The sequence below is a fragment of the Phascolarctos cinereus genome, unplaced genomic scaffold (assembly GCF_003287225.1).
Source record: "Phascolarctos cinereus isolate Bilbo 61053 unplaced genomic scaffold, phaCin_HiC Scaffold_2;HRSCAF=192, whole genome shotgun sequence".
Taxonomy (NCBI): domain Eukaryota; kingdom Metazoa; phylum Chordata; class Mammalia; order Diprotodontia; family Phascolarctidae; genus Phascolarctos; species Phascolarctos cinereus.
In genome coordinates this window covers 145,211,424-145,225,544 of record NW_027555625.1, presented here as the reverse complement: position 1 = coordinate 145,225,544, position 14,121 = coordinate 145,211,424, and the positions used below count along the sequence as shown (strand labels likewise).

The window sequence follows — 14,121 nt, the reverse complement described above, 5'->3', positions numbered from 1 at the left end:
CTGACCTGCTAGTGCCTCCCCTGGACCCTCAAAATGCTTTGTACCTATTTTGCAATTACATGTACATATATAATATTCATATATATATACATATATTATATATATGACATCACATATGTGTATGTATAGATGTATACACACACACACACACACATATATATCTTTTATCTCTATATCCCTAGCACCTAGCACAGAACCTGATATGCAGTAGGTATTTAATAAGTACTTACTACTTGATTAATTAGGAAACTGAAGCCTAGAAAAGTTAAATGATTTCCCCAAGATCACAAGAAATTACTGGAGGAGCAAGGAATACAACTCAATTTCCTAACTCACAGTTCAACGTTCTTCCCATTACATTGCTTCCAAAGAAAAAGAGCACAGCATAGTGGATTATGAGCTGAGGTTGGAGTTAGGAAAATATAGGCTTGATTCCCATCTCTCACACAACCGATGTGATCATGGGTAAGTGACTTAAACTCTAGAACCTCTGTTTCCTCATTTGTAAGATGGGGACAATAATTTCTTAGTACCAACTACTGACTTCACTTGGGTTACAAAGCTCAAATATGTTAAAGTGCTTTGTAAACTTCAAAGTGCTACAGAAAAGTCAATTACTGTAATCCCAACAACTCCAAACACAATTCTACTGAGGAATTTTAAGAAGTTGCAAAAAGGAGTTAATGCCAGATAAAAGTTCCTTATATATCTGTGTTACTTTGTAACTTCAAAGGCACCACCTTTCACCTGGAAGCACCTACTTAAATTGCAGTAATTGTCACTAAAAGGAGAAAAAAAATATAACCTGGGTGTGTGTGTGTTTAGCCTCACAAACATAAACTTATAAAATTACAGTGATCCCAACTGTACAGCTAGATCCTGAATTCCTTTCTGATTAAGTTGTATCCAGTATAATTTTAGAGTTAGGTATATTTTACTATATTTAAATTTATTTAAATTGACAATTAATATAGCAGCTCTCCAATAACCAGAACATCTACCATTCTAGATTAATAAAGAATTCATTTTAGCTGGAATTGATTTTTAATGGATTCTGATTTTATTCAGGCTCCTAGCCTCTACAAAGACCTTCAAAATAAGACATCCTGAAGTGGGAAAGATTTGCTTTTTATCTTTGTTTCCCCAACGCCAAGCACAGTGCCTTGTGTATAACAGGTACTTAATAAGTGATTATGGAACTGTTGCTGAATTAGTATGATCATAATGATATAAAAAAATCAGTTTTTATTCTACTGAAGAATTATAGTGTTTTGCTTTCCATATTCCTATGTTATGTGTTTCCTATACCCGTGAGCTTAGTTGATTTCAAAGAGGTACTGATCACTTTCAATACAGCTCTCTCACTATGGAGTAGAAACCGAAACTTAGAACTGTTTTCGTTCTGCATCTATAATCCTACAAATTTAGAATCCAAACGACCTCACAAAATTCCATTCTGCAAAAGAAAAATCATGTCACAATTTTACAGGGTACCTATGCTGCTGCTACTACTTTCAATGAGTCTATGTTTGAACTCAAGTTTTCTGTTTATATCACAGTTTGCTTTGAGCCTGCTGTTAGATCAAAATTCTATGCTAATTAATTTAGTCTGTTGATAATTCAGTTACATGTTGCACCATGTGACAATCACTACAGACTAGGAGGAGGACAAAGTTTAAGTAAACAGGACTCCAAAATTACAATGATCATTAATGACTGGATACACCCTCATCTCACTTACATCTGTTAAAAAAAATTAACATGGATTATGTCTATTCTACCTACCCTATAGGTTTTTGTGAGGATTAGCTGAAATCATGAGATCATAGATTTAGAAATGGAAGAAACTTTAGCGGTTATTTAGTCTAGTGACCCCCTCATTTTACAAGAGAGGTTAAGTGACTTATCCAAGGTCACACAGATGCTAAGTAGCAAAGCTAATCTTTGAATGCACACGCGCGTGCATGCGCACACACACACACTCCACAGGAATCCTCTGACTCCAAACTGAATATTCTTTTTGCTGTGCCACACTTCCTTCCTAAGTACTGTGTAAAATTTCATATTACATATAATATATTATATATACACAGACACACAGACACATTTTATAGTACTATAAATTACTATAGAAATGTAAGGTAGTGGTATTAGTAGTGCCAGTCGTAGTAAAATAATGGTTGTACTAGCAATATGGGGCTCACTTTTTGCTGTGCTCCAGTATATAGTGGCACAGTGGACAGAGCAATGGGCTTGGAATTAGAAAGATATCATCATGAGTTCAAATCTGGCCTCAGACACTTACTTGCTGTGTGACCTGGGCAAGTCACTTAACTCCATTTGCCTCAGCTTCTTCATCTATAAAATGGACTGGAGGAGGAAATGGCAAACCACTCGAGTATCTTTGCCAAGAAAACCCCAAATGGGAACATGAAGAGTCTGAAGCGACTGAACAATAGTAATATGGTATCACCACAATGACACCTGCTGGTCAGCTGTAGACTCACAGGGAGCTAGCAATAACAGGAAACTTTGCAACTGACCCATTTATTTCCTGAAAAGTTTTTCACTGAGTACTTTGCTTTATTTTTCAATATGTAGTGAATTAGGGACCAAAGAGAACATAATATTATTTTATTTAGAAAAGAAATGAATGTAGCCTAGGTCCATGCCTTGCCATATCTCTGAATTATTATTTTTCACTGGGTCCAGGGTTATTCTGAGATAGAGAGCCTTGCAGAGAATTTCTGATGACACTTGTATACCCAAGAGGCTGATTACTGGGCATCTCATGGGGCATGGGGCAGGAAGCTGTGCAATAGGAGGGAGAGAGAGAGAGAAAGAGAAAGAGAGAGATAGACAGAGACAGACAGAGACAGAGACAGAGAGAGACACACAGAGAGACAGAGATAGCCAGAGACAGAGACAGAGAGATCTGCATGTTGGTATTTAAGATTGACTTTCTGTCTTCTTTCCTCAGACTTGCTGATGAACAATAAGTATCTGCAGGAAGCTGCCATTGATTGGGACTGCCAGATATCCAGGATGTACATTGGAACAGCTGAGACTGTGGCTATGGTGTCACTATTACCATGGCCCAAGACTCTACTGGTCAGTGACTGAGACTGATGGAGCATTGAGGAGGAAAGTCTGAACCTGGAGCCAGATGAGGTGAGAACCACAAAGGCAAACTTGAGAACTGACTACAAACTATTACAGACACAGTGGGATGGTTATCTGAGAAGGGGAGACTGATTTCCAGTGCTCTTCCCACTTTCTTTGTCTATGATCTGTGAACAAGAGAAGGATTCTTGAACACAAATATCCATATCCCTTCCCTCTTTCTTTCTAAGTTGTAGAAATGGAGGGATTTGGGGACTATTTCCTATCACCACTGAAGATTTGAGAGAGGAAGGAAGAAAGGAAAGAAGGAAGGGAACAGGCATTTATTAAAGCCCTTACTGTGTGCTGGGCACTGTACTAAGTGTTTTACGAGCATTATCTCATTTGATCCTCATAACAACCCGGGGAGGTAGGTGTTATTATTATTCCCATTTACAGTTTAGGAAATTGAGGTAAACAGAGGTAAGTGACTTGCCCCTTCCTCCCCCCCACCCCCGCCCCACCTAATACTTCCCTGTCTTAGAACTCACAGAGCTAGCAGTTTGAATTCAGGTCTTTCTGCCTCCAAGCCTGGCATTTATCTACTGTTCTACCTAGTTCCCTCAAAGAGAAGTTTCTGAGGTGGCTGTAGAGAGAGATGGCTCTACATGGCTCTTCTTTTTTTCTTCATATTCAAGAAGCTATGAAATAATAGTACATTTTATATCTGAGTCCTGTGAGTATAAGGGGAGTCATGACCTGAGATAGGAAAGTCCACAAAGCAGAGGGAGCTCTATAACTGTGTAAAGACCTTACGTTTCATATTTTAATATTTTAAGTAATATTTAATTTTTTATTCCCTATATTAAATTCTGAACCAAGGTCTTGCTTAAAGCTACAGGATGGATGGTACGGCAGGAGGGGATCAATCTAAGCATGTGCTTGTAGTGTCCACTTGGAACATTGTAACCTTTGGAAGTCTATCTCATAAATGCAATAGAGAGATCACTGGGCTGGGGCCTAGTGACACACTATCTTTCTATACGCTTGAGGTATAAAGAAGTAGCTAGGTGGTGCAGTAGACAGAATCCTGGGCCTGGAGTCAGGAAGACCTGAGTTCAAATTTGGTCTTAGATACCTACTAGCTGTGTGGTCCTGGGCAAGTCATTTCACTTTGTCTCCTTCAGTTTCCTCAACTGTAAAATGGGGATAATAATAGCACCTACTCCTAGGGTTGTTGTGGGGATAAAATGAGATAATGTATGTATAGTGCTTTGCAAAAACTTCAAGTTTTTCCACCTCCAGGATTGTTGTGACCATAAAATGAGTGCTTTGCAAACTTTAAAGTTTTATTATTATTATTATTTATGGTCATTATTATTATTATAATTATATATGGAATGCAGTACATGAACCAATATGGGCTATATTTAGTGCTACAAGTACCACGGGCATCATACCATGAAATAAGGCCCACATTTAACCTTTAGATATTGTGAAATATTTTTCACTTTCAACTCGTGACAGAATCAGGAGATAGAGATGGAAGGGATCTTCTAACCCAACTCTCTCATTTTGTAGGTAAGAAAAATGATATCCAGGAAGGTTAAGTTATTTTCCCAAGGTACCACAGGTAATAAAGAGCAAAGCCAGGATTTGAACCTTGGTCCTTTGACTTTAGGTCCCAAGTCTTTGGATTCTTACTCCACTCTGTCATACTGCCCCCATGAAGCCAAGTTGCTCTTTAGTCTGAATATGACTAGCCACCACAGCTTCTTCCTTCCATTTTGTCTTGCTCTTTTATTCTAACACTTGTAGACATTTTTCAACATCTTACTCCTCTGCTTCCTATTCCTGAAGTCAGAAGAGACAGAAATAAGAAAAATGCCTATTATGTGCAAGGCATTGTGTTACATTCTAGGGATCCATGAAGAAAACAGTCTGCCTTCAAGAAGCTTTCAGTCTGGTGGGAAGAGAAGATAGGCGCAGAAATATCTCTGGTACACACAAAACATGGTAAGCATGGGAAAGGTATGAAGTGCTATGAGAGAGTCAAAGAGGGAGTGATTGATCATCTTGGGTTGGAGGGATCTGGGAAATGATCACGGAGATTTAAATATCTAATGGAGTATCTAAGCTCAGCTTTGAAGGAACAGAAGGATGTCAATAGATATACCTTGGAGAGTTGAGGACGAAGGTATGGAAGCTAGAAAAAGTAAGCTAAACTTGAGACTTAGGAAGGGTACTGATACGCTTCAGAGTTCCCAGAAGGCAGTGAAGAGCCTTGAGTCCATGTCACATGAGGATCAGTTAAAGGAATATTTAACCGAAAAAAGAGAAGATCTACGAGGGTCATGCAGAGGACAGACTAGACTTCTTCCATTTGACCCTAGAGAGTGAAGTAGGAGCAAGAGATGGAAACTGCAAAGAGATTGATCTAGGCTCCATATTAGGAAAACACAAACAAGCAAACAATAAAACCCCCAACACCCTTCCTAACAATTAGAGCGGTCCAAAAGTGGAAAGCACTACCTAAAGAGGCGGCGGGCTCTCCACTATTTGGAGGTGTTTAAGCAGAGGTTGCACGACCATTTGTCCCATACATTATAGTGTGGGCTCCTTTTATATGGGGAGGAGGGAGGGACTAAATGGCTGCTGAGGTCCCTGCCAACTCTCCAATTCTGTGATTCTGAGAAAAATACCACTAGATTTGGTGATAAGGGAGGTCACTGAGGACAGAATGTCAGCACTAGAAGAGACTTCTACACATCATTTTACTTACTCTTTCATTTTAAAGATGAGACCCAAAGCCACATAGCTAGTTAGTCAGGGCAGCTAGGTGGTACAGTGGATAGAGTGCAGAGTCCGGAGATGATCTTCCTGAGTTTAAATATGGCCTCAGACATTTATTAGCTGTGTGACCCTGGGCAAGTCACTTAACCCTGTTTGCCTCCATTTCCTCACTTGTTAAAAAAAATGAGCTGGAGAAGGAAATGGCAAACAATTCTAGTATCTTTTGCCAAGAAAACCCCAAATGGAATCACAAAGAGTCAGACACGATTTTAAAAAATGACTGAACAACAACAAAGTTAGTGGCAGTCCCTGCAACACTCCACTTCCTAGATGTCACCTACCTACCCATGCCTAACTGAAAGGTCTCAGAGTCTACGTTTAAAGATCCTAGATATCTTCATGTTTCCATGGTTATACAATATACGTCAAAGCAATTCATACAGATATCTGCACTTTTACATGCTGTATATTAATATGCTTAAAATACCACATTTGTAGTCAAACATACTTTGCTCTGGCTTCCTGGTCTGGGAGTACCTCCTGCAAAACTCAGTCACCCACCCCTTTATGGAAAGGAGAATATTCTTCTACAAAGATTAAAAAGCTGAAAGAGATCCTTTTAAAATAGTCGTTAAAACCCAACAAGATGATTAACAGGGAATAGTCAAATTCATGCTTGATCTGATCACCATTATCTAAGCTACACTACATGGATTCACACTTTAATAGCATTAGCTTTAGCACTTAAAAAAAACCAAACCTTTTGATGACTGTATAGATATAGACATACACATACACACACTTACCTTTTCATTCAAAAGCTGATGGTTTAGGGGTGTCCAGGTACTCATTTTTGTCTGCATTTTGGGGCCATCTAGGTTTTTGGGAGGTGCAAATGCCATCTCAATATAAGAGGATATTTTTCCACAAGAAAAATGAAACCTGTTAAAAAAAAAGTGAATCCTATTATATTTATAATATGGAATTACTAATATGAAATCTATTTAGCATTTTAAAAAGTTTTAAATCAGATTCTATACTAGGCAAGGGCATATCATACTGACCACAGTAGAAGACACCTTCAAATATATGGTGACCTTACTTTTCATTAAAAAGAATTTTACAAAAATTACAAAAATACAGTAAATCACACAAAACACTCTATCTGCTATTCCGCCATGAAGGGGATCACCCATATATTGAAGCAATGGGTGGAAGTTGACAAGAGGTAATTTAGGTGTAAGGTTAGGAAAAATTTCCTAATGATTGAAGCAACTCAAAAGGTGAATGGACTATGTCACGTGGTTCACCTTCATTAGAAGTCTCCAAACAGACCCTGGATGGTTACTGGGTGAGTATCTTTTAGTGGTGATTCCTTGAGGTTCCCTCCAACTCTGAAATTCTGTCATTCAGAGCTTATGTTACTAATACTGGAACTTAGAACTATTTCTCAGGAATTTCCCAGCAACCCTCCTATAAAATGTGTGTCCATGTACATATTTGTGTGTTTGTGCACATATATACATATACATATACACATAATTTTTCATGTCTTAGTGCAGTTTTACACTTTTAAAATTACACTAAGACTTTTGAGACACCTTGCATATATAAAAATTTCTCCAAGTTCCATAGCTTTTCAAAACTTGCCCTATAAAAAGGTACTAATAAAACAGCTTAAAATAGGAAATTTTAATTTAAATATTTTATTGTATTTTTTTTGTATTTTTTATTTTTAGTCCTCCCCTAATCTGCTCTCCCCTCTATCATCCTCCTGCTCTCTTATCCCCTTCCCCCCCCCCTATTTTTCTGTAGGGTAAGATAGATTTCCACACCCAATTGAGTGTGTATGTTATTCTCTCCTTAAGCCAAATCCAATGAAGAGTAAGATTCACTCATGCCCTCTTATCTTCCCCTGTTTCTCCTCCACTGTAAAAGCTTTTTCTTGTCTGTCTTATGTGATATAATTTACCCCATTCTATCTCTCCCTTTCTCCTTCTCTCTCTATAATCCCCACTCACTCCTTAATTTTATTCTCCAGATATCACCCCTTCATCTTCAACTCACCCTCTTCCCTCTATTTATCTATCTATCTATCTATCTATCTATCTATCTATCTATCTATCTATCTATCTATCTATCTATTTTTCCCCTCCAACTACTCTAATACTGACAAAGGACTCATGAGTTACAAATATCATCTTTCCATGCAGAATGTAAACAGTTCAACCTTAATAAGTCTCTTATGATTTCTCTTTCCTGTTTACCTCTTCATGTTCCACTTGAGTCTTGTATCTGAAAGTCAAATTTCCTATTCAGCTCTGGTCTTTTCATCAAGAATGCTTGAAAGTTCTCTATTTCACTGAATATCCATTTTTTTTCACCTGAAGGATTATGCTCAGTTTTGCTGGGTAGGTGATTCTTGGTTGTAATCCTATCTCCTTTACCCTCCAGAATATTATATTCTAAGCCCTGCAGTCCCTTAATGTAGAAGCTGCTAAATCTTGTGTTATCCTGATTGTGTTTCCACAATACTTGAGTTGTTTCTTTCCGGCTGCCTGCAATATTTTCTCCTTGACCTGGGAACTCTGGAATTTGGCTACAATATTCCTAGGAGTTTTCCTTTGGGGATCTCTTTCAGGAGGTGATCAGTGGATTCTTTCAATTTCTATTTTGCTCTCTGGTTCTAAAATATGAGGGCAGTTTTCCTTGATAATTTCTTGAAAGATGATATCTAGGCTCTTTTTTTGATCATGGCTTTCAGATAGTCCAACAATTTTTTAATTCTCTCTCCTGGATCTATTTTCCAGGTCAGTTGTTTTTCCAATGAGAAATTTCACATTGTCCTCTATTTTTCCATTCTTTTGGATTAGTGTTACAGTGTCTTGATTTCTCAAATTGTCACTAGCTTCCAATTGCTCTATTCTAATTTTTAAGGAAGTATTTTCTTCAGTAAGCTTTTGGACTTCCTTTTCCACTTGGACAATTTTGCTTTTTAAGGCACTCTTCTCCTCATTGGCTTTTTGGACCTCTTTTGCCATTTGGGTTAGGCTATTTTTTAAGGTGTTATTTTCTTAGTATTTTTTTGGGTCTCCTTTAGCAAGCTGTTGACTTGTTTTTCATGATTTTCTTGCATCACTCTCAGTTTTTCCTCTACTTCTCTTACTTGCTTCTCAAAATCCTTTTGGAGCTCTTCCATGGCCTGGGACAGATATATATATTTTTCTTGGAGGCTTTGGATGTAGGAGCTTTGACTTTGTTGTCTTCTTCTGGTTGTATGTTTTGATCTTCTTTGTCATAAAAGTAAGATTCTATGGTCTGACTCTTTTTGCACTGCTTGCTTATGATTCCAGCCAATTACTTGAGTTATAAACTCTTTGTTAAGGTAGGGGTCTGCTTCCAGTGTGGAGAATGAGTACTGTCCCAAGCTTCAGGGGTTTTGTGCAGTTATTTTCAGAGATACTTCTAGGGACCTGTAAATTTTCAGTTCTTTGAAGGTGCTATGATAAGGGGTGAGGTGTTTATTCCTTTCCTGGCCTGTGTTCTGGTCTGTGAGTTTCTGTCTTGGAACTGTGAGGAGGATTTTCTCTGCACTGCCACTATGAGCTCTACCACACCAGCACTCCTCCTTGCCCCAGGATCACCACCCAGAACTCTGACCCAGATCCAAGAACGGGCAAAGCAAGAGAATCCTGCCTCAGCACCAGTAAAGAGATCCCAGCAATCACCCTCTGATCAGCCACTCGATTCCCCCTCAGTCTGTGGGCTGGAAGCTCCAGAAGCAGCTGCTGCCCCAGGGCTGTATGGGGACTAGGGCTGGGACCCAGCTTCTCTCTCACCAAGGTCATAGACTTTTCCTACTGACCTTCTAATTGTCTTTGGTGTTCATGGGTTGAGAAGTCTGGAAACCTCCACAGCTGTCCATGATTCACTCCTCTGAGGGCTACTCCAGGTTTGCTGAGGCCTATTTTGACTGTGTTCCCATGCTGAACTGTGTTCCTCTCCCAGCCCGATGTACTATACCTTTCCAATCAACCATCCAGGTTATCTTGGGCTGGAAATTTGTTTCACTCTGTCTTTTTGTGGGTTCTGCTGCTTTAGAATTTGTTTAGAGCCATTTTTTTACAGGTATTTGGAGGGGTTTGGGGGAGATCTCAATCAAGTCACTCTAAATATTTTATTATTTTGACACCAAACATTTATACAATCAACTGAACTTGATTAGCAATTATTTACATTTTAATTAAGTAAGTTCAACACAAAACAACATAGCAATCACTTTTGCTAAGTCCTTTGGGATTCTTTGCACATTACTTTTCCTTGACTTTTTCTCTTATGGGGGTCATTGTTAATGTGTATTCTCTTCTTTCAGTTCTGCTTTTTTTTTCTTCCCATTACTTCATAAAGCTCTTTCCAGATTTCTTGTAGTCCTCACACTTGTGGATCTTACTAACATTACAGCATCCTATTATAGCAATGTTGTCATAATTTATAGATCTTAAGGATGAGTTTTTGATAACACCTTCAGGGTACATTTGCACCAGTGGGAATGACTGAGGCAAATGGTAATTTTCATTGTGCCCTGCTTAGGCAGCTACATGGTGCAGTGGATAGAGTACCAGGCCTGGAGTCAGGAAGACTCATCTTCTTGAGTTCATATCTGGCCTCAGATTCTTACTAGTTGTGTGACCCTGGGCAAACCACTTAACTCTGTTTGCCTCAGTTGCTCATCTGTAAAATGAGCTGGAGAAGGAAACGGCAAACCATTCTAGTATCTTTGCCAAGAAAACCCCAAATGGGGTCATAAAGGGTCTGAAATGATGGAACAACAAAATTGTGCCCTGCCAGGTTACTCTCCAAAAAAGATTCTAAGAATGTGCAATTCTACCTGTTCCTCCCAAACAGCCTCAAGTTTAAATGTTTTAATTTTTGCTGGTTTTATGAGTATGAGGCACTACCTTAAAGTTATTTTAATTTGCATCTCTTTGATTGTTGGTAAGGTTGATCATTTTTTCCCAGGTCAATATTAACAATTTTGGTTTCCCCTTTTGAAAATTACCTATTTATATATCCTTTCAAGATTTACCCATTGTGAGATAGAATTAATGCTGTAACTTTTATTTATTCATTCATTTATTTTTTGGTGAGGCTTCAGGGTTAAGTGACTTGCCCAAGTTCACACAGCTAGCAAGTGCCAAGTGTCTGAGGCCGGATTTAGACTTAGGTCCTCCTGGTTCCAAAGCCAGAGCTCTATCCATTGTGCCAGCTAGCTGCCCTGTAACATTTAAAACATAAAGCTTAATGATGTTTTAAAACAGAAATTTAAAGCAGCTTTATCAAATGACATCCCATCCTTCCTTCTACCTGCTCTAACACGCAAGTCCCTCCCCTTCTCCCAACTTGTTTTTAAGTGGTCTCTGACAGTCTGGGCATAGAAATTAGTGACAATTGCCGCTCCCCAGTGGCTACTGCAAACTAACAAAGCCTTAGCATGGCTGTTTCAATGTGGTTGGGAGGGTGCCAAGAGTTTGAGACAAGACCAAGTTATACCAAAAAGATGTCTCCAAGGAAAATAAGAGGAGTCAAGTACAGGAAAACATTACCAGGAAACTAGAGCTGGGGTCAGGTGCAGAGAAATCAACTATGCCGGAACTAGGTATAATAGTGAGCCTGGGGTGGTAAGCTGAATTAATGTGCTTTGTGTATTATGGCTTGTAGGCTGTTCTTATGAGAAGATGCTGGCCTCTCCTTACATAATTCCCTTGCTCTCCCCTGCCATCTTTGCCTCTCCTAATCATCTCTGCATGAGTGCTGGCCGTGGCACTTAAACAGGTGACCAGGGAAAGAGCCTGGACCTACTTGCTAAAGACTGGGCTCAGTGAAAGAGCCCCTAATCTCCATGCTCTGTGAATGAATGAATGAATAAAAATGTATTTATTAAGTGTTTACTGTGTGCTAGGGATACAAATAGAAAAATATGATAGTCCCTGCTGCCAAGGAGCTCATAATCTAAAGGAGGAGGTAGCATACAGGTGTCCATGAATATAGGAAAAGGAGGACTTAAGTTTTTGTCTCCTTTAAAAAAGCCTCATCTTACATATTGAACAATGTACTATTTCCTGAAATACCAGATCTTACATACAGAGTGGGTTTTCAAAATCACTTAAAGCCTAGATAAAATCAAAGAATCCTGGAGTTGGAAGAAATCTTTGGGGCTGTCTGTAACAACTCTTTCCTGAAGCATAGGTTCATAGCTCTGGAACTGTGAGGGGCCTTAGGGCTAATGAAGCCTCATTTTATAGACAAGATTCAGGGAAGTTAAGTGACTTGCCCCAGGTTAACCCAATTAGTAAAGAGCAGGACCAAGATGCAAAGGCAGGATTTTGGCCAAGCGTTCCATTATGTGAACATAGTGACAAGGAACGAATTCTGGATAAGAGATCAATGTTGTGTTTGAATGCTGGCCAATGTCATGGTGAAATGTCAAGGACACTAGAATAAGAAGGTTCTCTGTAAGAGAGAGTTTTGGTTTGTCTGCTGCTATTGCCCCATGGTATCAAAGAGGCTATGGCCTCAGGTTGGGCATTCAGCTTAGTTTTTAAGTGCTTTCCCTTGATAAAAAAAAAAAATCTGAGCTATCACAAGCTTATGCCATAATTGAAAAAAAAATACACCACCCTTCCACTTGCTGTTCTGTATACTGGAAAGAATATTGGATTTAGACTCGTTAGAACTACGTTTAAGTACCTGTTCTATGAGGTAGTAAGGTGACACAGTGGAGGGAGTGCTAAACACATCAATAAGACCTGAGTTCAAATTCTGCCTTGGTCATTTACTAGCTTTGTGAAACTGTAAATCATATAACTTCATTCAGCCTCATTTTCCTTATTATCTTCTAAGGAGGAATAATAATAGCACCTTTACAGGATTGTTGTGAGGATTAAGAGACATAATATATGCAAACCTTCAAGCACCATATAAATACTAGCTTTCCTCATCATTCTTACCTGAATCATCCTGGGCAGATCACAATCTCTTTGACATAGTTTACTCACCTATAAAACAGGAATGATAATACTTGTGCTATTTACAGTACAGAGCTGTCATGAGGCTCATATGAGATCATGGGATCCCAGATCAAGAGCTAGAAGGGAACTTTTAGTTCATTGGTCCAATTTTCTCATTTAACAGACCAGGGAACTAAAACCTAGAGACGTTTCATGACTTGCCCTGGGTCACGTAGCAAGTAGCCGAGCTGGAATTTTAACTCAGTTCTTGTGTGACTCCAAGTTTAGCACTCTACTAGCTATTATGAATTAGGTAATTAGTCAGTACCAAACTGACAATTATTTTCAGGACTATAAAAGCAAATGGAAGGAAGAAGAATGAATTGCTTCATTTTTAACATTAGCAACAATCTATAACCAAGAAGAAGATATAGGAAAATTACTCTCATATTCATTGGCAGAGGGAGTTTCTTCAATGACAGGTCGAGTCCTTATCCATATTTTTACCCTTATTTCATATACATAGGAGCATATGGTTTAATTTTTCCCATTCCTGATTTTTCTATTTGTGTATCATTAGATAAGAATAGATAATAGACCTGTGATTTTGTTACTATAGTGATCTCTTGAATGAGGAAACTCTTTCTACCAATAGATACTGACATCTATGACTTAGAATCTTTTTTGGTTTTTGGTGAGGCAAGGCTTGCTCATGGTCACACAGCTAGTAAGTGTGAAGTGCTGAGACCGGATTTGAACTCACGTCCTTCTGACTCCAAGGTCGGGGCTCTATCCACCACTCCACCTAGCTGCCCCAAATGTTTTTGTTCCTTATCATTTTCTCAATCTCTAATAATTTCAAATGAAATATGCCAATTTTTTTTGGGGGGGGTGAGGCAATCAGGGTGAAGTGACTTGCCCAGGGTCACGCAGCTAATAAGTGTCAAATGTCTGAGGCTGGATTTGAACTGAGATCCTCCTGACTCCACAGCCGGTGCTTTATCCACTTCGCCACCTAGATGCCCCCTCGCAAATTTTTTTTAAAGGAAACATTTTGTAGTAACAAAGAACTGTGAATAAAACAGGCGTCCATCAAGTGAGGAATAACTCAAACAACATGTGTTACATGAATGTAATGTGGTATTACTGCCCTATAAGAAATGAAGACTATTAAGAATATAAAGAAACATGGGAAGACATTTATGAACTGATGCAAAAT

General features: G+C 38.8%; 1 protein-coding gene across 1 annotated transcript in view; it reads right to left on the bottom strand.

Moving 5' to 3' along the window:
• FBXO16 (F-box protein 16) overlaps positions 1-14,121 on the bottom strand; it is an 83,486-nt gene that overhangs the window by 56,625 nt on the left and 12,740 nt on the right. Inside the window, exon 2 of the mRNA XM_020988737.2 lies at positions 6,702-6,837. Coding sequence (XP_020844396.1) covers positions 6,702-6,837 — 136 coding nt within the window. The remainder of the gene's footprint in view (positions 1-6,701; positions 6,838-14,121) is intronic.